General features: G+C 41.1%; 1 protein-coding gene across 1 annotated transcript in view; it reads left to right on the top strand.

The window, feature by feature from the left end:
- LOC106571163 (glutamate receptor ionotropic, kainate 2) overlaps nt 1-27,718 on the top strand; it is a 170,331-nt gene that overhangs the window by 59,956 nt on the left and 82,657 nt on the right. Inside the window, exons 5-7 of the mRNA XM_045695592.2 lie at nt 5,756-5,937; nt 6,634-6,687; nt 8,405-8,578. Of these exons, the coding sequence (XP_045551548.1) occupies nt 5,756-5,937; nt 6,634-6,687; nt 8,405-8,578 (410 nt within the window). The remainder of the gene's footprint in view (nt 1-5,755; nt 5,938-6,633; nt 6,688-8,404; nt 8,579-27,718) is intronic.

The following is a 27,718-nucleotide window of genomic DNA, read 5'->3' as shown; positions in this document are numbered from 1 at the left end:
ACTTTGAAATCAGCCTTACCCTTAACCGGAAGCCAGGCTAGCACTGGAGTAACATGATCACTTGAGTTATATGAGCACATTTCTGGATTCTAGTCTAGATTCTAGCAGCCGTGTTTAGCAGAAATTGAAGTATATTTAGTGCTTTATCCGGGTAGCTGGAGAATAGAGCATTACAGTAGTCTAATCTAGAAGTGACAAAAGCATGGATTATGGATTAGGTTTTTTGCTAATCTTTTTTTTTAGCAAAACATTTCAGACTTTTGAAATGTTACGAAGATGGAAAAAAGCTGTCACTGAAATGTTCTTCATATGTTCGTCAAAAGAGAGATCAGAGTCCAGAGTAACACAGAGGTCCTTCACAGGTTTATTTGAGACGACTGTACAACCATCAAGATAAATTGTCATATCCAACAGCACATCTCTTTGTTCCTTGGAACCTATTACTGCCATCTCTGTTTTGTCAGAGCCTCCAGTGATGATCCATGGCACAAAGCCTCCAGTGATGATCCAGGGTGCGGAACCAGTAGTGATGATCCATGGCACGGAGCCTGCAGCGACGGTCCCCAGTCCGGAACCTACAGAGACGCTCTCCAGTCCGGAGCCTCCAGCGACGCTCCCCAGTCCGGAGTCTTCAGCTACGGTCTGCAGCCCCGAGTCTTCAGCGATGGTCTGCAGCCCCGAGTCTTCAGCGACGGTCTGCAGCCCAGAGTCTTCAGCGACGGTCTGCAGCCCAGTGTTTTCAGCGACGGTCTGCAGCCCAGAGTCTTCAGCGACGGTCTGCAGCCCCGAGTCTTCAGCGACGGTCTGCAGCCCCGAGTCTTCAGGGACGGTCTGCAGCCCAGAGTCTTCAGCGACGGTCTGCAGCCCAGAGTCTTCAGCGACGGTCTGCAGCCCAGAGTCTTCAGCGGCGGCCTGCAGCCCAGAGTCTTCAGCGGCGGTCGGCAGTTCAGAGCCTCCGGTGCTGATCCACGGTCTGGTTCCTCCGGTAACACAAAAGCGGAGGGATCAGCGGGCAGAGTGGGGGCTACACACCGGAGCCACCACCATGAGTAGATGCCCACCCGGACCCTACCCTATAGGTTCAGGTTTGTGGCCGTGAGTCCGCACCTTTGGGGGGGTACTGTCACGTCCTGACCTGAGAGTCGTTTTTCTCTATTTGGTTAGGTCAGGGTGTGACATGGGGTGGGCATTCTATGTGTTGTATGTCTATGTTTTTTTTCTTTATTGGCCGAGTATGGTTTCCAATCAGAGGCAGCTGTCATTCGTTGTTTCTGATTGGGAATCATACTTAGGCAGCCCTTTTTCCCACAGTCAGTTGTGGGATCTTGTTTTTGTATTGCTGTTAGTAGCCTGCAAAACTTTTTGTTCGTTGTGTTTTTCATTGTTTTGTTTTTTGCTGGTTCACCGTTAAATAAAATATGATGAACCCAACCCACGCTGCGCCTTGGTCTACCTTTAATGACGGATGTTACAGTTATCCTATGGGGACAGCCGAAAACCCTTTTTTTCTGAGTGTACCATGAGCTGGGAGATTCAATAAGACCTATTTACCATAATAAATTGACCTTCAGGATTCTCCTGGTGACTGCCTTTTCTGACCATGTCTCTGTCACACACATTTTTATTTGTCGAGAGTCGCCACTGTAGCATGGTGAGAGTATATTAACCTTGGCTAAGTGCACAGTAAATGGTCCAACTCAACGTCCACTACAACGAGTCATCTAATTGGCCACTGTTCCACTCCTCCTCATTTGTGTGTCCCAAATGGCTCCCTATTCTCTATATAGTACACTACTTTAGACCAGGGCTCCCTATTCTCTATATAGTACAATACTTTAGACCAGGGGCCATAGGGGTCCCTATTCTCTACACTACTTTAGACCAGGGCCTATGGGGTTCCCTATTCTCTACACTACTTTAGACCAGGGCCCATAGGGCTCCCTATTCTCTACACTACTTTAGACCAGGGCCCATAGGGCTCCCTATTCTCTACACTACTTTAGACCAGGGCCCATAGGGCTCTTAAGAGATTAAGGTTCCATTTTGGATGCAATCATTTTTCATTACTCCCACCACCACAACAACTCCCACTGGCATGTATTGATTCCCTCACAAAGGATTCTGAGGGAGGTGTTAGAGGTTCTTTAAGGGGAGGTTTACTTAACCATGTCAGCCTGGCAGTTTCCTCCTCCTTAAGGGGAGTGTTTTTAGTGTAACACACCACCTCCAATCCTCACAGTGACAGAGTCGGGGTGAGAGAGCCTGGATGATGTGGACCACACACAGATCCACACACACACGCACACACACACACGCACACACACACACACACACACACACACACACACACACACACACACACACACACACACACACACACACACACACACACACACACACACACACACACACACACACACACACACACACACCTTTGGACTGTAATCACACATCTTCATGCTCCAGGACATTATGTGATTGGAGTATATCTGACGTCTGGCGGGAAGAACTATCGGAGAGGATAAAATATTCACACACAGCTGTCTGAGGATCGGCATTATCCACAGCCCCTCAAACATCAGCCCTGACAGTGTTTCCCAAACGTTGCTCTCCCCCAGAAAGATGTTCCGCTTAATGCCTTCGAAGTGTCTGTACGGACCAAAACAGAGAAGGGACAGATGGCCGGAGTAGGGATCTTCTGAGATTACACTGGAGTAGGGATCTTCTGGGATTAGTTCAGGTGAAGATCCCAGTGCGTGGAATACCTACCTCCCTCACTCACACAACTGCAGTATGTACAGTCGTGGCCAAAAGTTTTGAGAATGACACAAATATTAATTTCCACAAAGTTTGCTGCTTCAGTGTCTTTAAATATCTTTGTCAGATGTTACTATGTAATACTTTAGACCATAATTACAAGCATTTCATAAGCGTCAAAGGCTTTTATTGACAATTACATGAAGTTGTTGCAAATACTCAGTATTTGCAGTGTTGACCCTTCTTTTTCAAGACCTCTGCAATCCACCCTGGCATGCTGTCAATTAACTTCTGGGCCACATCCTGACTGATGGCAGCCCATTCTTGCATAATCAATGCTTGGAGCTTGTCAGAATTTGTGGGTTTTTGTTTGTCCACCCGCCTCTTGAGGATTGACCACAAGTTCTCAATGGGATTAAGGTCTGGGGAGTTTCCTGACCATGGACCCAAAATATCAATGTTTTGTTCCCCGAGCCACTTAGTTATCACTTTTGCCTAATGGCAAGGTGCTCCATCATGCTGGAAAAGGCCTTGTTCGTCACCAAACTGTTCCTGGATGGTTGGGAGAAGTTGCTCTCGGGGGATGTGTTGGTACCATTCTTTATTCATGGCTGTGTTCTTAGGCAAAATTGTGAGTGAGCCCACTCCCTTGGCTGAGAAGCAACCCCACACATGAATGGTCTCAGGATGCTTTACTGTTGGCATGACACAGGACTGATGGTAGCGCTCACCTTGTCTTCTCCGGACAAGCTTTTTTCCGGATGCCCCAAACAATCGGAAAGGGCATTCATCATAGAAAATGACTTTACCCCAGTCCTCAGCAATCCAATCCCTGTACCCTTTGCAGAATATCAGTCTGTCCCTGATGTTTTTCCTGGAGAGAAGTGGCTTCTTTGCTGCCCTTCTTGACACCAGGCCATCCTCCAAAAGTCTTTGCAGATGCACTCACACCTGCCTGCTGCCATTCCTGAGCAAGCTCTGTACTGGTGGTGCCCAGATCCTGCAGCTGAATCAACTTTAGGAGACGGTCCTGGCGCTTGCTGGACTTTCTTGGGCACCCTGAAGCCTTCTTCACAACAATTGAACCACTCTCCTTGAAGTTCTTGATGATCCGATAAATGGTTGATTTAGGTGCAATCTTACTGGCAGCAATATCCTTGCCTGTGAAGCCCTTTTTGTGCAAAGCAATGATGACGGCACGTGTTTCCTTGCAGGTAACCATGGTTGACAGAGGAAGAACAATGATTCCAAGCACCACCCTCCTTTTGAAGTTTCCAGTCTGTTATTCGAACTCAATCAGCATGACAGAGTGATCTCCAGAATTGTCCTCGTCAACACTCACACCTGTGTTAACGAGGGAATCACTGACATGATGTCAGCTGGTTCTTTTGTGGCAGGGCTGAAATGCAGTGGAATAATTGTTTTGAGATTCAGTTCATTTGCATGGCAAAGACGGACTTTGCAATTAATTGCAATTCATCTGATCACTCTTTATAACATTCATGGAGTATATGCAAATTGGCATCATACAAACTGAGGCAACAGACTTTGTGAAAATTTATATTTGTGTCATTCTCAAAACTTTTGGCCACGACTGTACTTCCAACATGCGAGGAGACATTCCTCATTCCTACTTTGCAGCAATCCTTATAAAACTCCCAAGGGAGAATCGTCCTGACTCACAGTAAAACCATTCAATTGCTCACACAGCACTTTGTCCCAAAGAAAAAGGGGCTGAGCAGTCCTAACGTGCTTCTTAAAAAAACCTTCTTCTTCTCTCCCTCCTACACCCATCCATTTCTACAACAATGACAAGTAATAATTTCTACCATCAATCCAGCCTTCATTCATTCCACGGCTCAGAAGTCCTCGGTGGAGAAGTCCTCCAAGGAGGACTGAGCCAAGTCCTCAGAAGTCCTCGGTAGAGAGGGGAGAAACTCGTTGTAATCTCAGATCGTCCCTCTGAGACATTTCTAACGGAGTGCTGGTGGAAAATGGAAAGTTGGAGTTTGTGTCTCAATATGAAAAGGTGGTATGTTTACATTCCCTAGGGGGTAGTGGTCAGGCAAACAGAGGCTCCCATCAGAACAGAACCTTGGGAAGGAGAGAGATAGTGTGGGGAAAGCCAGAGTCAATCCATTCTCTATCAGATTTAAGTCATTCCACTCTAGAGTAGAGAGTACTGTATGAATTTGCATTTTTAAGGTGCTGGAGTAAATAAAGTGCTTTTTGTCGTTTGCGTTGAGTTGGTGAAGAGCTCTGTTGGAGGTTCTGCAGAACTGTATCATGGGAGGTATTCTGACTTGCCTCAAAATAAAATGTTGCAAGTTTCCCATTGACATGATTTAATGATTTTTCTGTGATCAGAAGAGTCAGAATACAAGTGGGAGAGGGCAAGTGGGAGTGGGAGAATCAGATCAATTATGGAATAGAGAGCCATGTATTTGGGCTTTTTCACTGAAAAGACTTCCCAGCAAACCGGGAACATTCACAGGACATTAGCTAACATTCATATTAAGTTCTAGTTATGGTTTTATCTAACATTAGGATGATAACATCCCAAAAACATTCAAATAATGCTTTTGATGACAAAATGTTTTTATTTTAAATTTTTATATATCCTTGGAATGTTCTCCTAACATTCACTACAATGTTGTGCACAACATCTGTAACTACCACCACAGAACATTCCCCTAAGGTTGTTTTTAGGTTTCCAAGTAATGTAATAACAACATTTGTTCTGGTATGGTTCTTGCAACATCAAGATAATATTTTATACAAACATTGCATAACCATCAGCACAACTGGACAGTTTTTGTGTTTTTCGAACTGTTGGGGCAACCTAATGAATGTTCTGGGAATGTTCACAGAACCAATTCTGCTGGGTTGTATCTGAACTGTATGGCTTACCAATGCCGCGCTTTTATTCATTTCCATTGCATACACATTTTTCAAATTCCTGCCACTCTTGTATAAGGTGTACATTTTTGGTCTGTAGGTCTTATTCGGTTGCAGGAGCTGATCAAGGCGCCATCCCGATACAACATTCGTTTGAAGATCCGACAGTTGCCGGCGGAGACCAAGGACGCCAAGCCACTTCTGAAAGAGATGAAGAAAGCAAAGGAATTCCACGTGATCTTTGACTGCGGCCATGAAATGGCTGCCTGGATCCTGAAACAGGTCAGTTAGGCAAGAGACATGTTGTACTTTGTTATTCTTAGACTTTGTTAGATTTCTTTATATGAATTATCTCCAGAATAATGAGTCACTCATTGAATAGTTATTATTTATACTTTGGTTTAAGGTCCAGCACCGTCATTCAATTCCTTTGGTAATTCAATTCCTTTTTATCTGCAACCGACTCATTTGGATATTTAATTTTCCTCGTTCATCTCCTTTTAGAATATTAGAGTTCTATTACTGGTCTTCCATAATGGATGCTCTATGCCACAATAAAGTTTTAATTAGCAACTCTGCCTCAGATCGCAGGCATGTTTGAGACATTATGATTAAGCCACATTCTTAATGAGAAGTGTGCATATCTGTCACCAAAATAGCAGTTCTCGGGCAGAGTAGATGACGTGTTCAGTTTACTAATTATATACAGCATGGCCACCAACATGGCCTCTTAATGTGAAACATCCACCACAAAGGCGTGCTGAATCATGACTCTGAAAAATTGCTCTGATTATCTGCTCTGTGTGTTGCCCAAAAAAAATACATAAAACGTTAATAGGATATTCCCCAAATGTGTTTAGCATATTGTCTTATCTAAAGTAATTTGGTCCAAAAAAATGTTTGTCTACTCTGCACTTACACATGCTGTATATTTGTGTTGGCACTATGACCATAGTCAGTATTGTTGTTTCCCCACAGGCTCTAGCCATGGGAATGATGACCGAGTACTACCACTACATCTTCACCACCCTGGTACGTTTACCAGCACCTTACAGTTATAGACGGGTTGGTTGTTTAGCAACAAAATCTATGGGGCAAAACAGACTGGATTGGCTTCAATTGTTGACAACATTTAAACTGTATTTCATATCCAATGTTCTTGAAAACATAAATACATTTGCACAATGAGCACTTGTTATCGCTCAAATACATTGTTACAGTTGTTGGTTAGCTAGCTAGCAATTTTTTTGCCATATTAGCCTAGACGTGACATCAATCAAAACACCCCAAAATAAGACATGGTATCAAGAACAAGATGAAACTAGGCGAAATGAGCCACCTACGAATCCTGACATGGCAGCTTCTTGTCATTGTTACTATATATCTGGCCATTCAAGATCACAACAACACATGGACTTCTGCCCCATTGAAGTGTGCTCATCGTATTTGTGACGTTGTCAGCTAACCCGTCTATACTGAGTTTTCTTCCTGATCAATACGTTGTTCATATTAGGAAGGTATCCATGAAAGTTGCAGATGCGTGATGCTGTCTTAATATGGACACCTTACAGTAGATATCACATAATCATATTCTTTATATTGCCACTTAAATACTTGGTCCTGGTGGCAATTAATACATCTATAATGTGTTATTGAAGATACTGTTTATAAATGTCAAAAACATTTATAGACAAAACCCTTTAAAGACAGTATCTATTCCAGGGTTGAAAAAGATTATAGCTGTCTACGTATCAGTCTAGACTTTTGTTTCCTCTATAAACGATGCTTAGCCATTCTCTACCCTTCCCCAATCTGTTGTCCAAAAGCCTGTAAGAGTTTTGATCACAAACAAAATAAAGCTGTTCGATATGCTCGTCTATTCTGACTCAGGGCGGTGATTTAAGTCCTCCAAAGTTATTTTGATCCATCCACTACAAAGAGTCCTGCTGTTCTCACTGGATGAAAAGCCTGTCTTTCCTGGATGGAGAGAGAGAGAATGAGAGATTCAGAGCGTACATAACAGCTCAGACAGTACGAGGCTATTACCGTCTCAGTACAATATGACCCAACAACTGTGCCTTTTGTGCTGTTTGGAACATTATAGATAAGGTTAGGACAAGGTTTGAGAAAGACTGAACCTAAATCTGTTGTTATGGGCAAACAGGAAATAGAGCATCGAAGGTAGAGCTGTTTCAGAGGCATGCTGTTTCTTGTTAGCCTGGGCTCCTGCCTGTTCCAACAACATAGGTCAGTTTGGCAAGGAAGTGGCGGTAGTGCTGGCCAATGCTGCAATACAACTGGTATCCAGGGGCTTGTTTTGCCCTTAGAGGAGTGTACACTTATACAACCCATAGACGTCTGCCTTCATAAGCCAGACGTGTGGCCTCGCACCAAGGCCCTGCCTGGTAACCTTGAAAACGTTAGCTTAATCTAGTCCACTGCCTCGGCGAACTAGATGAAATGCCTCCTGAAAATACTTCAGAACGTACCCCGTTAATCTCTCTCACCATTAAATCTGGCTTCCGAACGCAGTTTTCATTTAGCGTGAGAACAGGTGTGCGGTCAGCACTCTATAATCAATGATGGGCAATAAATGATCTCCTTGCATCTCAATCTACGGACACAATCCCTATATAGAATCAGTAATACCATACTACACTAATGAAGTGCTTGTTACATGTTTATGACATGTTTATTATGTTTTTTATAACATATGAAAGCATGAACATAGCAATTTTTGTTATTTTAGGACCTTTTCGCCCTGGATATGGAGCCGTATCGGTACAGCGGAGTCAACATGACGGGTTTCCGGATCCTAAACACGGAAAACTCTCAGGTGTCGTCGATCATCGAGAAATGGTCCATGGAACGCCTACAAGCCCCGCCCAAACCGGACTCGGGCCTACTGGAGGGATTCATGACGGTATGGTTGAAACGGCTAAATCTTCCTTATGCTCTGCATGCACAAACAAACATGCTTTATCACCCTAGTGTCTCAATGACCGAATCGATAGGACGTTGTAAATTATATTGCTACATTTATCATGTGTTGTGATCTTTCTAGTACAGACAGATTTTAAGCCATCGTGTATGAAGTGGTCAATTTTATATCCATGACATGATTCATGAAGCAATGAAATGTACAAAATACAAATGTAACGAAATAGTTACTGGGTAACAGGGCAGGATGGCCGGGGCTTTGCGCCCAGGTGAGATGCTCTCTGGGATGGCATCGAGGCTGGGCAGTAGCCCAATGTCTGGAGCTTTGAGCCTGGAGTTCCTGGGTCTAAATGCTCTCTAATGAGACTGTGTGGATGGTAATGGCCCTTTCTCTGCACTCCTTCACTCGCCTCCTCTCTCCCTCTATCCGCCGGGAACCCTGCCAAAATATGACAATCTGTCAGTGTGCGGAGAGAGAGCGAGAGAGCAAATTGGACGGAAATGATGGCCTCTGCTTTTTTCTGGGGAGCCGTCCAAAAAAGCCAGCGACGATGAGGTGATTTGAAAGTGAAAAAACATAAGTGGAGCTCAGGCATGGTCATTCAAGGTCTCTCTCTGTATCCATTTGTCTGAAACAGCCAATTATTTAATTTCGCAGGGACGATACGAAGTCTCCAGGGAGATGTATGTCTGTGTTTTTCTGTTTTGTGTCTCTTTCCTGTCTGTTTCCTCTGTCTGGATATAAGATGGCAGCAGATCCATGGTGAATCTTCACAGAGACAGATGCAATGAGAAAAAGCAGTAACACAATGTCAGACACAATGCCATATATGCTAATGAATTGAAATGCACAAGGCGTCATATGATGGCATGCCCTACTGTAGTTCTGTTCTACATGGAAGCTGTAACCCCTTATTAGGAGTACATGCATGTCAAACACTGTCTAAAAAGCAAAGACACTGTAGGCCCTATAAGTCTTTTAAATCTTATAACCCAATGCACAGTTAACTGCATTCATTTGGTGTAGCAATCTGCTCTGATGTCTTGCCAGAGAAAGCCCTATTGTCACATACCACCACCCCTTAATACAATGGCACGTTTTCTTTCAATTCCCCTAGGCTTAGACACGAGACAAAACAACAATGCTGTTATTCATGTATGCAAAGATGAATGACATGCACAAAGAGGTTATATGTTGGATGTTTTTCCATTTTTTTTATTCTGTAAATTCATGGATTGATTAATTAGGCATAGCGCATATTGTCATATCGCACCAGACTAAAACTTCTGCTAAATAATAAATATTAATGTCCAATGGGCTCTGTACCAGGCTTGATAAATTACTTCATTAGGGTGTTCTATTTATAAGCCAGTGATATATTCAACAGTGATATACTGTATCCCACCATGTCCGCGGCCCAAATGGCATCCTATTCCCTATATTGTTCCTAAGTAGCGGCCAAAAGTAGACACTAAATATGGGACGCAGCCCATAATGCTCTTCTCCCTTCAGATGATCTAATTTAATAAAATAAATGAGAAAATATGAGGATGAAAAATTATCGAAATTATTCAAATAGTATGGTAATGATATCATTTTTGTTTTACTTTTTTATTTTTTATTTCACCTTTATTTAACCAAGTAGGCTAGTTGAGAAAAAGTTCTCATTTACAACTGCGACCTGGCCAAGATAAAGCAAAGCAGTTCGACACATACAACAACACAGAGTTACACATGGAATACACAAAACATACAGTCAATAATACAGTAGAAAAAAAGTCTATATACAGTGAGTGCAAATGAGGTAAGTTAAGGGAGGTAAGGCAATAAATAGGCCACGGTGGCGAAGTAATTACAATATAGCAATTACACTGGAATGGTAGATGTGCAGAAGATGAATGTGCAAGTAGAGATACTGGGGTGCAAAGGAGCAAGATAAATAAATAAATACAGTATGGGGATGAGGTAGTTGGATGAGCTATTTACAGATGGGCTATGTACAGGTGCAGTGATCTGTGAGCTGCTCTGGCAGCTGGTGCTTAAAGCTAGTGAGGGAGATATGTGTCTCCAGCTTCAGTGATTTTTGTAGTTTGTTCCAGTCATTGGCAGCAGTGGACTGGAAGGAAAGGCGGCCAAAGGAACAATTGGCTTTGGGGGTGACCAGTGAGATATACCTGCTGGAGCGCGTGCTACGGGTGGGTGCTGCTATGGTGACCAGTGAGCTGAGATAAGGCGGGGCTGAAGCTCGTCTGGAGGTTAGTTAACACAGTGTCCAAAGAAGGGCCAGAAGTATACAGAATGGTGTCGTCTGCGTAGAGGTAGATCAGAGAATCACCAGCAGCAAGAGCGACCTCAGTGATGTATACAGAGAAGAGAGTCGGCCCAAGAATTGAACCCTGTGGCACCCCCATAGAGACTGCCAGAGGTCCGGACAACAGGCCCTCCGATTTGACACTGAACTTTGTCAGAGAAGTAGTTGGTGAACCAGGCGAGGCAATCATTTGAGAAACCAAGGCTGTTGAGTCTGCCGATAAGAATGCGGTGATTGACAGAGTCGAAAGCCTTGGCCAGGTCGATGAATACGGCTGCACAGTATTGTCTCTTATCGATGGCAGTTATGATATTGTTTAGGACCTTGAGCGTGGCTGAGGTGCACCCACGACCAGCTCTGAAACCAGATTGCATAGCGGAGAAGGTACGGTGGGATTCGAAATGGTCTGTAATCTGTTTGTTAACTTGGCTTTGGAAGACCTTAGAAAGGCAGGGTAGTATAGATATAGGTCTGTAGCAGTTTGGGTCTAGAGTGTCTCACCCTTTGAAGAGGGGGATGACCACGGCAGCTTTCCAATCTTTGGGAATCTCAGACTATACGAAAGAGAGGTTGAACAGGCTAGTAATAGGGGTTGCAACAATTTCGGCAGATCATTTTAGAAAGAAAGGGTCCAGATTGTCTAGCCCAGCTGATTTGTAGGGGTCCAGATTTTGCAGCTCTTTCAGAACATCAGCTATCTGGATTTGGGTGAAGGAGAAATGGGGGAGGCTTGCTGTGGGGGTGCAGGGCTGTTGACCGGGGTAGGCGTAGCCAGGTGGAAAGCATGGCTAGCCGTAGAAAAATGCTTATTGAAATTCTCAATTATAGTGGATTTATCGGTGGTGACAGTGTTTCCTAGCCTCAGTGCAGTGGGCAGCTGGGAGGAGGTGCTCTTATTCTCCATGGACTTTACAGTGTCCCAGAAATTTTTTGAGTTTGTGCTACAGGATGCAAATTTCTGCTTGAAAAAGCTAGCCTTAGCTTTCCTAACTGCCTGTGTATATTGGTTCTTACTAACTTCCCTGAAAAGTTGCATATCACGGGGGCTATTCGATACTAATGCAGAATGCCACAGGATGTTTTTGTGCTGGTCAAGGGCAGTCAGGTCTGGAGAGAACCAAGGACTATATCTGTTCCTAGTTCTACATTTTTTGAATGGGGCATGCTTATTTAAGATGGTGAGGAAGGCACTTTTAAAGAGCAAGAGCAACCAGGCATCCTCTACTGACAGGATGAGGTTAATATCCTTCCAGGATACCCGGGCCAGGTCGATTAGAAAGGCCTGCTCGCTGAAGTGTTGGGGGGAGAAACCTGTTGGCACTTGAAAGAAAATCACGCTCTTGTTTTGTTTGAAAATATTTTTCTGTAGTTTATTAGTTGTTTTTCTGTAGTTTATTAGTTGTTTTGCTGTAGTTTATTAGTTGTTTTTCTGTAGTTTATTAGTTGTTTTTCTGTAGTTTATTAGTTGTTTTGCTGTAGTTTATTAGTTGTTTTTCTGTAGTTTATTGGTTGTTTTTCTGTAGTTTATTGGTTGTTTTGCTATAGATTATTAGTTGTTTTTCTGTAGTTTATTGGTTGTTTTTCTGTAGTTTATTGGTTGTTTTTCTGTAGTTTATTGGTTGTTTTTCTGTAGTTTATTGGTTGTTTTTCTGTAGTTTATTAGTTGTTTTTCTGTAGTTTATTAGTTGTTTTTCTGTAGTTTATTAGTTGTTTTTCTGTAGTTTATTGGTTGTTTTTCTGTAGTTTATTAGTTGTTTTTCTGTAGTTTATTGGTTGTTTTGCTATAGATTATTAGTTGTTTTTCTGTAGTTTATTAGTTGTTTTGCTGTAGTTTATTAGTTGTTTTTCTGTAGTTTATTGGTTGTTTTGCTATAGATTATTAGTTGTTTTACTATAGATTATTAGTTGTTTTTCTGTAGTTTATTAGTTGTTTTTCTGTAGTTTATTGGTTGTTTTGCTATAGATTATTAGTTGTTTTTCTGTAGTTTATTAGTTGTTTTTCTGTAGTTTATTGGTTGTTTTGCTATAGTTTATTAGTTGTTTTTCTGTAGTTTATTGGTTGTTTTGCTATAGATTATTAGTTGTTTTTCTGTAGTTTATTAGTTGTTTTGCTATAGATTATTAGTTGTTTTTCTGTAGTTTATTGGTTGTTTTGCTATAGATTATTAGTTGTTTTTCTGTAGTTTATTAGTTGTTTTTCTGTAGTTTATTGGTTGTTTTGCTATAGATTATTAGTTGTTTTTCTGTAGTTTATTAGTTGTTTTTCTGTAGTTTATTAGTTGTTTTTCTGTAGTTTATTGGTTGTTTTGCTATAGATTATTAGTTGTTTTTCTGTAGTTTATTGGTTGTTTTTCTGTAGATTATTAGTTGTTTTTCTGTAGTTTATTAGTTGTTTTTCTGTAGTTTATTAGTTGTTTTTCTGTAGTTTATTAGTTGTTTTTCTGTAGTTTATTAGTTGTTTTTCTGTAGTTTATTGGTTGTTTTGCTATAGTTTATTAGTTGTTTTTCTGTAGTTTATTGGTTGTTTTTCTGTAGTTTATTGGTTGTTTTTCTGTAGTTTATTGGTTGTTTTTCTGTAGTTTATTAGTTGTTTTTCTGTAGTTTATTAGTTGTTTTTCTGTAGTTTATTAGTTGTTTTTCTGTAGTTTATTGGTTGTTTTTCTGTAGTTTATTAGTTGTTTTTCTGTAGTTTATTGGTTGTTTTGCTATAGATTATTAGTTGTTTTTCTGTAGTTTATTAGTTGTTTTGCTGTAGTTTATTAGTTGTTTTTCTGTAGTTTATTGGTTGTTTTGCTATAGATTATTAGTTGCTTTACTATAGATTATTAGTTGTTTTTCTGTAGTTTATTAGTTGTTTTTCTGTAGTTTATTGGTTGTTTTGCTATAGATTATTAGTTGTTTTTCTGTAGTTTATTAGTTGTTTTTCTGTAGTTTATTGGTTGTTTTTCTGTAGTTTATTAGTTGTTTTTCTGTAGTTTATTAGTTGTTTTTCTGTAGTTTGTTGGTTGTTTTGCTATAGATTATTAGTTGTTTTTCTGTAGTTTATTAGTTGTTTTTCTGTAGTTTATTAGTTGTTTTGCTATAGATTATTAGTTGTTTTTCTGTAGTTTATTAGTTGTTTTTCTGTAGATTATTAGTTGTTTTTCTGTAGTTTATTAGTTGTTTTTCTTTAGTTTATTAGTTGTTTTTCTGTAGTTTATTGGTTGTTTTTCTGTAGTTTATTGGTTGTTTTTCTGTAGTTTATTGGTTGTTTTTCTGTAGTTTATTGGTTGTTTTTCTGTAGTTTATTGGTTGTTTTTCTGTAGTTTATTAGTTGTTTTTCTGTAGTTTATTAGTTGTTTTTCTGTAGTTTATTGGTTGTTTTGCTATAGATTATTAGTTGTTTTTCTGTAGTTTATTAGTTGTTTTGCTGTAGTTTATTAGTTGTTTTTCTGTAGTTTATTGGTTGTTTTGCTATAGATTATTAGTTGTTTTACTATAGATTATTAGTTGTTTTTCTGTAGTTTATTAGTTGTTTTTCTGTAGTTTATTGGTTGTTTTGCTATAGATTATTAGTTGTTTTTCTGTAGTTTATTAGTTGTTTTTCTGTAGTTTATTGGTTGTTTTGCTATAGTTTATTAGTTGTTTTTCTGTAGTTTATTGGTTGTTTTGCTATAGATTATTAGTTGTTTTTCTGTAGTTTATTAGTTGTTTTGCTATAGATTATTAGTTGTTTTTCTGTAGTTTATTGGTTGTTTTGCTATAGATTATTAGTTGTTTTTCTGTAGTTTATTAGTTGTTTTTCTGTAGTTTATTGGTTGTTTTGCTATAGATTATTAGTTGTTTTTCTGTAGTTTATTAGTTGTTTTTCTGTAGTTTATTAGTTGTTTTTCTGTAGTTTATTGGTTGTTTTGCTATAGATTATTAGTTGTTTTTCTGTAGTTTATTGGTTGTTTTTCTGTAGATTATTAGTTGTTTTTCTGTAGTTTATTAGTTGTTTTTCTGTAGTTTATTAGTTGTTTTTCTGTAGTTTATTAGTTGTTTTTCTGTAGTTTATTGGTTGTTTTGCTATAGTTTATTAGTTGTTTTTCTGTAGTTTATTGGTTGTTTTTCTGTAGTTTATTGGTTGTTTTTCTGTAGTTTATTGGTTGTTTTTCTGTAGTTTATTAGTTGTTTTTCTGTAGTTTATTAGTTGTTTTTCTGTAGTTTATTAGTTGTTTTTCTGTAGTTTATTGGTTGTTTTTCTGTAGTTTATTAGTTGTTTTTCTGTAGTTTATTGGTTGTTTTGCTATAGATTATTAGTTGTTTTTCTGTAGTTTATTAGTTGTTTTGCTGTAGTTTATTAGTTGTTTTTCTGTAGTTTATTGGTTGTTTTGCTATAGATTATTAGTTGTTTTACTATAGATTATTAGTTGTTTTTCTGTAGTTTATTAGTTGTTTTTCTGTAGTTTATTGGTTGTTTTGCTATAGATTATTAGTTGTTTTTCTGTAGTTTATTAGTTGTTTTTCTGTAGTTTATTGGTTGTTTTTCTGTAGTTTATTAGTTGTTTTTCTGTAGTTTATTAGTTGTTTTTCTGTAGTTTGTTGGTTGTTTTGCTATAGATTATTAGTTGTTTTTCTGTAGTTTATTAGTTGTTTTTCTGTAGTTTATTAGTTGTTTTGCTATAGATTATTAGTTGTTTTTCTGTAGTTTATTAGTTGTTTTTCTGTAGATTATTAGTTGTTTTTCTGTAGTTTATTAGTTGTTTTTCTGTAGTTTATTAGTTGTTTTTCTGTAGTTTATTGGTTGTTTTTCTGTAGTTTATTAGTTGTTTTTCTGTAGTTTATTAGTTGTTTTGCTATAGATTATTAGTTGTTTTTCTGTAGTTTATTGGTTGTTTTTCTGTAGATTATTAGTTGTTTTTCTGTAGTTTATTAGTTGTTTTTCTATAGTTTATTAGTTGTTTTTCTGTAGTTTACTGGTTGTTTTTCTGTAGTTTATTAGTTGTTTTTCTGTAGTTTATTGGTTGTTTTTCTGTAGTTTATTAGTTGTTTTTCTGTAGTTTATTGGTTGTTTTGCTATAGATTATTAGTTGTTTTTCTGTAGTTTATTAGTTGTTTTGCTATAGATTATTAGTTGTTTTTCTGTAGTTTATTGGTTGGACTGTCTTTATGAGAAATAGGATGTCACATTTGATAGCAGTTCTACTGTTTTATTCATTATTCATCTCTGTTCAATACAAATATTTCAAAAACATAAAAGGCACATGGTACCCATTTTCTTGGTTGGGTCCTTGCATATAACATCCTTTCAGTGGTATATATTTTGCATTCCGCAAGAGAAATAGAAATGGAATAGAACTGGAATCGTAAAGGTCTTCCTAATCAGCAGCACTTCCTATTATGTGAGCAAGTAGCATCGGACATCTTGAAGGGAATCGGTCAGTTAGGAACCAACCAAAGGAACTGTACTTAACAAGCTTATATGATCTTCCAAAGTATCCCGAGCACATCTTTGTTCCATTCTCCACAATACAGAGTGTCTGTCACATTTTGTTTCTATGGTCCGTCAAGCATCTCTAGCGCTTCTCTCTATCCAGTGACCAGGCAATAGTTGTGTAGCAGACGGTTGCCAAGACAACACCCTCCCAGGGTCACCTTGTGGTGTCATGGACGATTGATAGACTGGAATAGAAGGAGGAGGATGTCTACGGTCAGTGTCGGTAAAACATGCAGTGTTTGCATCACTATACTGGCCACTGAATGAATGCGGTATACTGTATAATCACACTGAGTTCCCTGGGTTGGTCCAACATTGTCTGAATGAATGCAGTATACTGTATAATCACACTGAGTTCCCTGGGTTGGTCCAACATTGTCTGAATTAATGCAGTATACTGTATAATCACACTGAGTTCCCTGGGTTGTTACAACAGTGGCTGAATGAGTGCAGTATAATGAGCTTTGTGTACTGTGTGTCTACTCAGCCTGGACTAGAAGCACAAACATATTTATATTTCTGACACGTATGAATGCATAATAAGAGCAGAGATACCAATTAGACCAACGTGTGTGTGTGTGTGTGTGTGTGTGTGTGTGTGTGTGTGTGTGTGTGTGTGTGTGTGTGTGTGTGTGTGTGTGTGCGTGAGCGTGTGTGTGTGTGTGTGTGTGTGTGTGTGTGTGTGTGTGTGTGTGGTGTGTGTGTGTATGTGCGTGTGTGTGTATGTGTGTGTGTGTTTGAGTGTGTGTGTGCGTGTGTGTTGGAGGGAACTCAGTGTACATGCACATATGTGTGCGTGTGTGTGCTTGTATATGTGTGTATGGTGAATTATGATACAACATTATTCTTCATCCCCCAGCTACTGTTAGTGCCCCTTAAAAACAACACAGACAAGTCCACCACGCTAACGAGGTGAAATACTTAGCGGCTAAACGACTACAATAAAACCACATAAAAACCTAGCAACTGCACCATCAAATCAAGCACATTGCATTGGCTACTTCCTCAAAATTGTATATTTACACATAACACGATATAGTTCACATCGCTCCTTTTCCCTCCCTAAGTCGTTACTGTGTGTGTGTGTGTGTGTGTGTGTGTGTGTGTGTGTGTGTGTGTGTGTGTGTGTGTGTGTGTGTGTGTGTGTGTGTGTGTGTGTGTGTGTGTGTGTGTGTGTAGCCTCGTAACGTCAGTCTGAGCAACAGCTAGCGCCTCACCCAGTACATACAGATGGCAGGAGGGAGGGAGAGAGAGAGAGGGAGGGAGGGAGGGAGGGGAGGAGAGGGAGGGAGGGAGGGAGGGGGAGCAGGGAGGGAGGGAGGGAGGGAGGGAGGGAGGGAGGGAGGGAGGGAGGGAGGGAGGGAGGGAGGGAGGGAGGGAGGGAGGGGGAGTGAGAGGGAGGTAGAGGTAGAGAGAGAGGTGGGGAGGAGGAAAAGGAGGGAAGTTGTACCACCCACAGAGAAAAGATGGAGGAAGTCACAGTCACAGCCACACGGTCACGCTCCTGTTAGCCGCGTTAGACTGGAACAACCTGGGGATTTGGTATTGAGGTAGATTGCTGCCAAAATATTGTACATTGATTTTGGCAGTAAACTGCCTCCAAAGTTTCGAGGGGGAGGAGGCAGAGGAGAGGTTGGGAGATTCTGGGTTTAAACACTACTCAATGCAGTCCCTGCCCCTCCCTGGCACTTTTGTGGCCAATACTCTCCTTCCCTCCATCCTTCCATCCAAGGCCTTGGGCCCTCATGCAGCAACAGTTTTGAGGGAAATAGAACGCTGCGCTCCGGTTGCCATGGCAACGCACGCGCCGTGGCTCTCGGACTGTCGGGCTACACAACGGCGTTGTGGATGTGTTGGATCTCCAAACCGAGATAAGCTTCACACAGGGTTCTTTTCGGCCATTAAGGTCCCTGTGATGCGGGTCCTCTGATCCCAGTTGGCAGAGTAGAGCCTTTTCAAGTGAGCGACTGTGGAGAGAAGACACGCACTGCCCTGTGCCGGGCACCACCAGCTGGGCTTGGCAGAGCATCAACGTTATTAGCGGCACACGCACCGTGCTCCAGAGAACCTTTGTGAGACGGAGTACAGACAGACAGAGAGAGAGAGAGAGAGAGAGAGAGAGAGAGAGAGAGAGAGAGAGAGAGAGGAGAGAGAGAGAGAGAGAGAGAGAGAAGAGAGAGAGAGAAAGAGAGAGATATACAGTGAGGGAAAAAAGTATTTGATCCCCTGCTGGTTTTGTACGTTTGCCCACTGACAAAGAAATGATCAGTCTATAATTTTAATGGTAGGTTTATTTGAACAGTGAGAGACAGAATAACAACAAAAAAATCCAGAAAAACGCATGGCAAAAATGTTATAAATTTATTTGCATTTTAATGAGGGAAATAAGTATTTGACCCCTCTGCAAAACATGACTTAGTACTTGGTGACAAAACCCTTGTTGGCAATCACAGAGGTCAGACTTTTCTTGTAGTTGGCCACCAGATTTGCACACATCTCAGGAGGGATTTTGCCCCACTCCTCTTTGCAGATCTTCTCCAAGTCATTAAGGTTTTGAGGCTGACGTTTGGCAACTCGAACCTTCAGCTCCCTCCCCAGATTTTCTATGGGATTAAGGTCTGGAGACTGGCTAGGCCACTCCAGGACCTTAAGGTGCTTCTTCTTGAGCCACTCCTTTGTTGCCTTGGCCGTGTGTTTTGGGTCATTGTCATGCTGGAATACCCAACCACGACCCATTTTCAATGCCCTGGCTGAGGGAAGGAGGTTCTCACCCAAGATTTGACGGTACATGGCCCCGTCCATCGTCCCTTTGATGCGGTGGAGTTGTCCTGTCCCCTTAGCAGAAAAACACCCCCAAAGCATAATGTTTCCACCTCCATGTTTGACGGTGGGGATGGTGTTCTTTGGGTCATAGGCAGCATTCCTCCTCCACCAAACACGGCGAGGTGAGTTGATGCCAAAGAGCTCCATTTTGGTCTCATCTGACCACAACACTTTCACCCAGTTGTCCTCTGAATCATTCAGATGTTCATCGGCAAACTTCAGACGGGCATGTATATGTGCTTTCTTGAGCAGGGGGACCTTGCGGGCGTTGCAGGATTTCAGTCCTTCACGGCGTAGTGTGTTACCAATTGTTTTATTGGTGACTATGGTCCCAGCTGTCTTGAGATCATTGACAAGATCCTCCCGTGTACTTCTGGGCTGATTCCTCACCATTCTCATGATCATTGCAACTCCACGAGGTGAGATCTTGCATGGAGCCCCAGGCCGAGGGAGATTGACAGTTCTTTTGTGTTTCTTCCATTTGCGAATAATCGCACCAACTGTTGTCACCTTCCCACCAAGCTGCTTGGCGATGGTCTTGTAGCCCATTCCAGCCTTGTGTAGGTCTACAATCTTGTCCCTGACATCCTTGGAGAGCTCTTTGGTCTTGGCCATGGTGGAGAGTTTGGAATCTGATTGATTGATTGCTTCTGTGGACAGGTGTCTTTTATAAAGGTAACAAGCTGATATTAGGAGCACTCCCTTTAAGAGTGTGCTCTAAATCTCAGCTCGTTACCTGTATAAAAGACACCTGGGAGCCAGAAATCTTTCTGATTGAGAGGGGGTCAAATACTTATTTCCCTCATTAAAATGCAAATCAATTTATAACAATTTTGCCATGCGTTTTTCTGGATTATTTTATTGTTATTCTGTCTCTCACTGTTCAAATAAACCTACCATTAAAATGATAGACTGATCCTTTCTTTGTCAGAGGGCAAACGTACAAAATCAGCAGGGGATAAAATACTTTTTTCCTTCACTGTATTTATTTATATATATATATATATATATATATATATATATATATATATATATATAGAGAGAGAGAGAGAGAGAGAGAGAGAGAGAGAGAGAGAGAGAGAGAGAGAGAGAGAGAGAGAGAGAGAGAGAGAGAGAGAGAGAGAGAGAGAGAGAGAGAGAGAGAGAGAGAGAGAGAGAGAGAGAGAGAGATATAGGTATATATATAGAGAGAGAGATAGATATATATAGGTATATATATATATATATATAGAGAGAGATAGATATATATAGAGATATATATATATATATATATATATATATATATAGAGAGAGAGAGAGAGAGAGAGAGAGAGAGAGAGAGAGAGAGAGAGAGAGAGAGAGAGAGAGAGAGAGAGAGAGAGAGGAGAGAGAGAGAGAGAGAGAGAGAGAGAGAGAGAGAGAGATATAGGTATATAGAGTGAGAGAGAGAGATAGATAGAGAGATATAGGTATATAGAGAGAGAGAGAGAGAGAGAGAGAGAGAGAGAGAGAGAGAGAGAGAGAGAGAGAGAGAGAGAGATATATATATATAGAGAGAGAGAGATATATATATATATATAGAGTGAGAGAGAGAGAGAGAGAGAGAGAGAGAGAGAGATATATAGAGAGAGAGAGAGAGAGAGAGAGAGAGAGAGAGGGAGAGAGAGAGAGAGATAGGTATATATATAGAGAGAGAGATAGATATATATAGGTATATATATATATAGAGAGAGATAGATATATATAGGTATATATATATATATATATATATATATAGAGAGAGATATATATATATATATATATAGAGAGAGAGAGAGAGAGAGAGAGAGAGAGAGAGAGAGAGAGAGAGAGAGAGAGAGAGAGAGAGAGAGATATAGAGAGAGAGAGATATATATATAGAGTGAGAGAGAGAGATATATAGAGAGATATATATATATAGAGAGAGAGAGAGAGAGAGAGAGAGAGAGAGAGAGAGAGAGAGAGAGAGAGAGAGAGAGAGAGAGAGATATTATATAGAGAGAGAGAGAGATATATATATATATAGAGTGAGAGAGAGAGAGAGATAGAGAGATATATATATGTATGTATGTAGAGAGAGAGAGAGAGAGAGAGAGAGAGAGAGAGAGAGAGAGAGAGAGAGAGAGATATATATATAGAGAGAGAGATATATATATAGAGTGAGAGAGAGAGATATATAGAGATATATATATATATATATATATAGAGAGAGAGAGAGAGAGAGAGAGAGAGAGAGAGAGAGAGAGAGAGAGAGAGAGAAATAAAAATAGAAACCATAGTCATCTTAGTATGCAGCACCAGGCAAACAGGTGTAACAAAAGACAGTGTCAAAGAGGATACCAAAGCATCCCCCTCCCTTCACAAACACACACACTCCTCAAAGACAGTATATACGGAGAGTCATCCTTCTTCGTCTAAAGGAGTGTATGTGATGCTAGGTCTACAATGACTGGCCTAGAGCCATCATCAGCTCAGTAGCACAGTCACCCACTGACAGTCCTGACCCCCCCCTCATCTTCCTCCATCCCTCCATCCTTTACTCCTCACACCACCCGTAGGAGCAGCCAGTGTTATCATTGTCACGGTCATGGACAGAGTCTGGCTCCAGGGTCTCTTGTGATCAGCTGTTGTCCTTTGGGCTCTGGGGGGACTATTTGACACACACACACAACTCACACACAAGCAGGCTTACACAAATACACAGTCATATGTATACATACACACAAAAGCAGGCACCCAATAAGAAGACATACTCATGCAAGCAGACTTCCAAACAGAGACACACACACACACACAAGCTGCCCACTGCGTCGTGGGACCACAAATCTAATTATCTCTGTCTAGTTTGTTTACACTAAGAATTTAGTCAGGCCCACCTCCTGCCTGCTAGGTCCTCTCCCCCCCCTGACTTTAGCAGATGTGGGTTTTTAGGAAGTCCGCTAAACTATTGTGCAGAGGGAGAGGAGGAGAGGGAGAGGAGGAGTAGAGGGACAGGAGGAGGAGATGGACAGGAGAGGGAAAGGAGGAGAGGGAGGGCAGGAGAGGGAGAGGAGGAGGGGAGGAGAGGGAAAGGAGGAGAGGAAGAGAGAGATGGGGAGAGGGAGAGGAGGAGAGGAGGATAGGGGGAGAAGGAGATGGAGAGACAGATGGGGAGGGAGAGAAAGAGAGGGAGAGGAGGAGAGGGAGAGGAGGAGAGGGAGAGGAGGAGACTGGGAATAGATAGGGCACCTGCTAACTTCGCTAGGCTAGCTAAGCCTGACACGCAGGGTTAATTAATATGGAAGGGAGGGTTCATGGTTAAATGCCCTTCTTAATCAGAGACCGGCTGGGCAGCGTGGTGCTAAATGGGCAGAGGCCGCGGAAGTGGGCCTCACTGCCAATAACACACTGTCCCCGGAAGGGGCTGGAAGCGAGCTCTGGAATCTGGCAACCCCCTTTGTCTAACTCTGTCGAATGAATGAAAGAGCAAACGAACACATGAGCTCTGTTCCTCGATGGCGCTCCTCGATTGACTCTCCCTCACAAAGTGCTCTTGGCCAATTTAACTCTCTCCCTTTCTCCCTCCCTCCCTCTTACTCTCCCTCTTCTCTCCATTTATCAGATTTAAATCCTTCATTTTCTTCCAGGTAACAGACATTGTAGTGTTTTGTGGTCTTAAAAAATCCCCAGACAGCAACAAAAGTGTGACTCTACCTGTTACATAACGGAGCAGCCAGAGTTAGCTACCTGGAGTAGCCAGAGTTAACTACCTGGAGCAGCCAGAGTTAGCTACCTGGAGCAGCCAGAGTTAGCTACCTGGAGCAGCCAGAGTTAGCTACCTGGAGCAGCCAGAGTTAGCTCCTGGAGCAGCCAGAGTTAACTACCTGGAGCAGCCAGAGTTAGCTACCTGGAGCAGCCAGAGTTAGCTACCTGGAGCAGCCAGAGTTAGCTACCTGGAGCAGCCAGAGTTAGCTACCTGGAGCTGCCAGAGTTAGCTACCTGGAGCAGCCAGAGTTAGCTACCTGGAGCAGCCAGAGTTAGCTACCTGGAGCAGCCAGAGTTAGCGACCTAGAGCAGTCAGAGTTAGCTACCTGGAGCAGTCAGAGTTAGCTACCTGGAGCAGCCAGAGTTAGCTACCTGGAGCAGCCAGAGTTAGCTACCTGGTGCAGCCAGAGTAAGCTACCTGGAGCAGCCAGAGTTAACTACCTGGAGCAGCCAGAGTTAGCGACCTAGAGCAGCCAGAGTTAGCTACCTGGAGCAGCCACAGTTAGCTACCTATGCAGAAGCCTACCTACAGTAGAGCAGTGGCCCCTATCATGTCAGAACAGGTAATGTATGTTAATCCATCGTGGCCGACCAAATCTTTTCCCTGCGTTTTTCCATGAGAGGGCTTTTAAACCTTGATTTCCCTATGTGGAGACCTCATTTCAGTAAGCAAGCAGGGAAAAACTCATTTGAGTAAGCAAAAGCGAGGGGCTGCACTGTTGCTTCGGCGTGTGGAAATGCAATGTGATGAAGGGATTATGCCTCTAACACTCAAAGGAATGAGGACTATGCTCACACTGCCTGGAGAGAGACAGAGGAGGTAGAGAGAGAGGAGGGGAGAAAGGAAGAAAGAGAGGGAGGGCGGGAGAGAAAGAGAGAGAGGAGGGGGAGAGACAATGAAAGAGAGGGAGGGTGGGATAGAAAGAGAGAGAGAGAGAGGGGGAGAGAGAGGAAGAAAGAGAGGGAGGGCGGGCGGGAGAGAAAGAGAGAGGATGGGAAGAGAGAGGAAGAAAGAGAGGGAGGGCGGGAGAGAAAGAGAGAGGAGGGGGAGAGAGAGGAAGAAAGAGAGGGAGAGCGGGAGAGAAAGAGAGAGAGAGGAGGGAGAGAGAGGAAGAAAGAGAGGGAGGGCGGGAGAGAAAGAGAGAGGAGGGGGAGAGAGAGGAAGAAAGAGAGGGAGAGCGGGAGAGAAAGAGAGAGAGAGGAGGGAGAGAGAGGAAGAAAGAGAGGGAGGGCGGGAGAGAAAGTGAGAGAGCGAGCAAGCGAGCGAGGGAGAGGACAGAGAGAGAATGAAAGAGAGGGAGCGGGAGCAAAATTTAGAGGAGAGAAAGGGAGATTGTTGGCTGTAAAAAAACAACTCCTTCCTGTCACCCCAAGGCTGTTTCCATCAGAGCCAATGGGGAGAGAGCTCTCGCCTCCTCTGTTATCTGCTAACAACTCTGAAACAGATCTGACATTCTCCATAAATCACATTCATCACATGAGTCATGTCATATCAACAGTCTTTTGACATTCAGAACAACAGCATGCTATGTACTCTCAACGAGAAAATGTCACCGTGACATGTTTAGAAATAGAACAGGGGTAGAAAGAGATAAGTCCTAGAGAAGATTCTACTCAAACTATGTAATTACACTTTACTTACTAGAGAACCATCAAGTCTCAGCAAGGACATGTTCACTGTGACATGTTTAGAAATAGAAACAGCTATTCTAGAATAGCCGTAGGAATAAATAGCCTAGACATTTTGAAAGATCGTTCCTAATGTCACTGAGACATATTTAAAAATAGAATAGATATAGAAAAAGATAAGTTAGACAAGATTCTTCTCATTAGGAGGAGTATGAGGAAATGCCACTGTCAATGTCTAGAAGTAATAATTTAATATACATAGAAATAGATCCCCTAGACAAGATTCTTCTCATTAGGAAGTGTATCAGGAAATGCCACTGTGTCACTGTCTAGAAATAAAAATAGAATAAAAAAAGAAATATATCACCTAGACAAGATTCTTCGCATTAGGAAGACTGTTCGCTTTGTTTTCATCGAGCTATTTGCTAAAAACACAGCAATTTTTTAAATAAACCTTCAAATAATAATCACCTTATTAATCACCTTATTAATGAGCCACTTTTACCATAAACCTTATAATAATACCCTACTTCCTGAGTCCTCTATGCTTTTCCCGGTTTCCTCTGTACACAGTAGTATACGGTGTTGAGCGTACACTCACTCCCCACCAAGGTAGGACCGACAGTGCCTTAAAAAATATTCATACTCCTTGACACTTTGTTGTGTTACAACCTGAATTCAAAATTGATTCAAAAGTTTTTTTTCTCTCACCCATGTAGTCACAATACCCCATAATGACTAAATGAAAACATATTTTTAGAATTTTTTTGAAACGTATTGAAAAGGAAATACAGAAATATCTCATTTACATAAGTATTCACACCCCTGAGTCAATACATTGAAGAAGCATCTTTGGCAGTGATTACAGCTGTGAGTCTTTCTGATTAAGTCTCTAGGAACTTTTCACACCTGGATTGTGCAACATTTATCCATTATTCTTTTCTAAAATCTCCAAGTTCTGTCAAATTGGTTGTTGATCATTGCTAGACAACCATTTTCAGGTCTTGCCATAGATTTTCAAGTAGATTTAAGTCAAAACTGTAACTCAGCCACTCAGAACATTCACTGTCTTCTTGGTAAGAAACTCCTGTTTATAGTTGGCCTTGTGTTTTATGTTATTGTCCTGCTGAAAGGTGAATTCATCTCCCAGTGTCTGGTGGAAAGCAGACTGACCCAGATTTATCCTGTGTTTAGCTCCATTCTGTTTCATTTTTCAACTGAAAAACTCCCCAGTCCTTAATGATTACAAGCATGCCCATAACATGATTCAGCCACCACCATGATTGAAAATATGGAGAGTGGTACTCAGGAATGTATTGTATTGTATTTGCCCGAAACATAACACTTTGTATTCAGGACAAAAAGTTACATTTTGCAGTATTATTTTTGTGCTTTGTTGCATGTTTTGGAATATTTTTATTCTGTACAGGTTTCCTTATTTTCACTCTGTCAATTAGGTTAGTATTGTAGAGTAACTACAATGTTGTTGATCCTCAGTTTTCGCTAGCGTCCCACCCACCGTGCACACTATTCAACAGCCAGTGAAAAATCAGAGCGCCAAATTCGAAAACAACAAAATGTCATAATTCAAATTTCTCAAACATAAAACTATTTTACACCATTTTAGAGATAAACATCTCATTAATCCAACCACGTTGTCCGATTTCAAAAAGGCTTTACGGCGAAAGCATAAAGTTAGATTATGTTAGGACAGTACATAGACAAAAAATTACACACAGCCATTTTCAATGCAAGGACAAGCGTCACCAAAAGCAGAAAACCAGCTAAAATTATGCACTAACCTTTGACAATCTTCATCAGATGACACTTCTAGGACATTATGTTAGACAATACATGCATTTGTGGTTCTATCAAGTTCATATTTATATCCAAAACCCCCATTTTACATTGGCGCGTGACGTTCAGAAAATGTATTTCCCCCAAAACTGCCGGTGAATCAGGACAACAATTTACAAAAATACTCATTATAAACGTTGATAAAATATTAAACTGTTATTCAAAGAATTATAAATTAACATCTCCTGAATGCAACCACATTGACAGATTTCAAAATAACTTTACTGGGAAAGCACACTTTGCAATAATCTGAGTACTGCGCTCAGAAAAATATATCAGGCAATTACAGATACCTGCCATTTTGGAGTCATCTAAATGCATAAATAGCATTAGAAATATTCACTTACCTTTAATAATCTTCATCAGAAGGCACTTCCAGGAATCCCAGGTCCACAATAAATGTTGTTTTGTTCGATAAAGTTCATAATTTATGTCCAAATAACTCCATGTTGTTTGCGCGTTCAGTAAGCTACTCAAAATGTAGGAAGCGCGAGGAAAATGTCACGACGAAAAGTCAAAAAAAGTTATATTTACGTTCGTTCAAACATGTCAAACGTTGTATAGCATCAATATTTAGGGCCATTTTAACGTGAAACTTCAGTAATATTCCAACCGGACGATTCCATTGTCTTGAAAAACGTTTTGGAACACAGCTAACTCTCACGTGAATGCGCGCCAATGAACTGATGTCCTTCCCTGGGTCAACAACTTCCAACTTCCTTTGTTGGCTCTCTGTTCACCATAGTAGCCTCAAACAACTTTCTAAAGACTGTTGACATCTAGAGGAAGCCTTAGGAAGTGCAAAATGAACCCCAACTCACTGTGTGTTAGATAGGCAATCACTTGAAAAAAAACTACAGGCATCAGATTTTCATTTCCTGGTTGTATTTTTCTCAGGTTTTTGCCTGCCATATGAGTTCTGTTATACTCACAGACACCATTCAAACAGTTTTAGAAACTTCAGAGTGTGTTCTATCCAAATCTACCAATAATATGCATATTCTAGTTTCTGGGCCAGAGTAGTAACATGTTTAAATTGGGTACGTTTTTCATCCGGCCGTGAAAATACTGCCCCCTAGCCCAGACAGGTTAAAGTGTAATTAATAACTTCACCATTCTCAAAGGTATATTCAATGTCAGATTTTTATATTTTTAACCATCTACCAATAGGTGCCCTTCTTTGGGAGGCATTGGAAAACCTCCCTGGTCTTTGTGGTTGAATCTGTGTTTGAAATTCACAGCTCAACTGAGGACTCTTACAGATAATTGTATGTGTGGGGTACAGAGATGAGGTAGTCAATAA

Source organism: Salmo salar, chromosome 15 (assembly GCF_965601325.2).
Source record: "Salmo salar chromosome 15, fSalSal1, whole genome shotgun sequence".
NCBI lineage: Eukaryota > Metazoa > Chordata > Actinopteri > Salmoniformes > Salmonidae > Salmo > Salmo salar.
The sequence above is the reverse complement of the archived record's forward strand: the minus strand, read 5'-3'. Positions and strand labels throughout refer to the sequence as shown.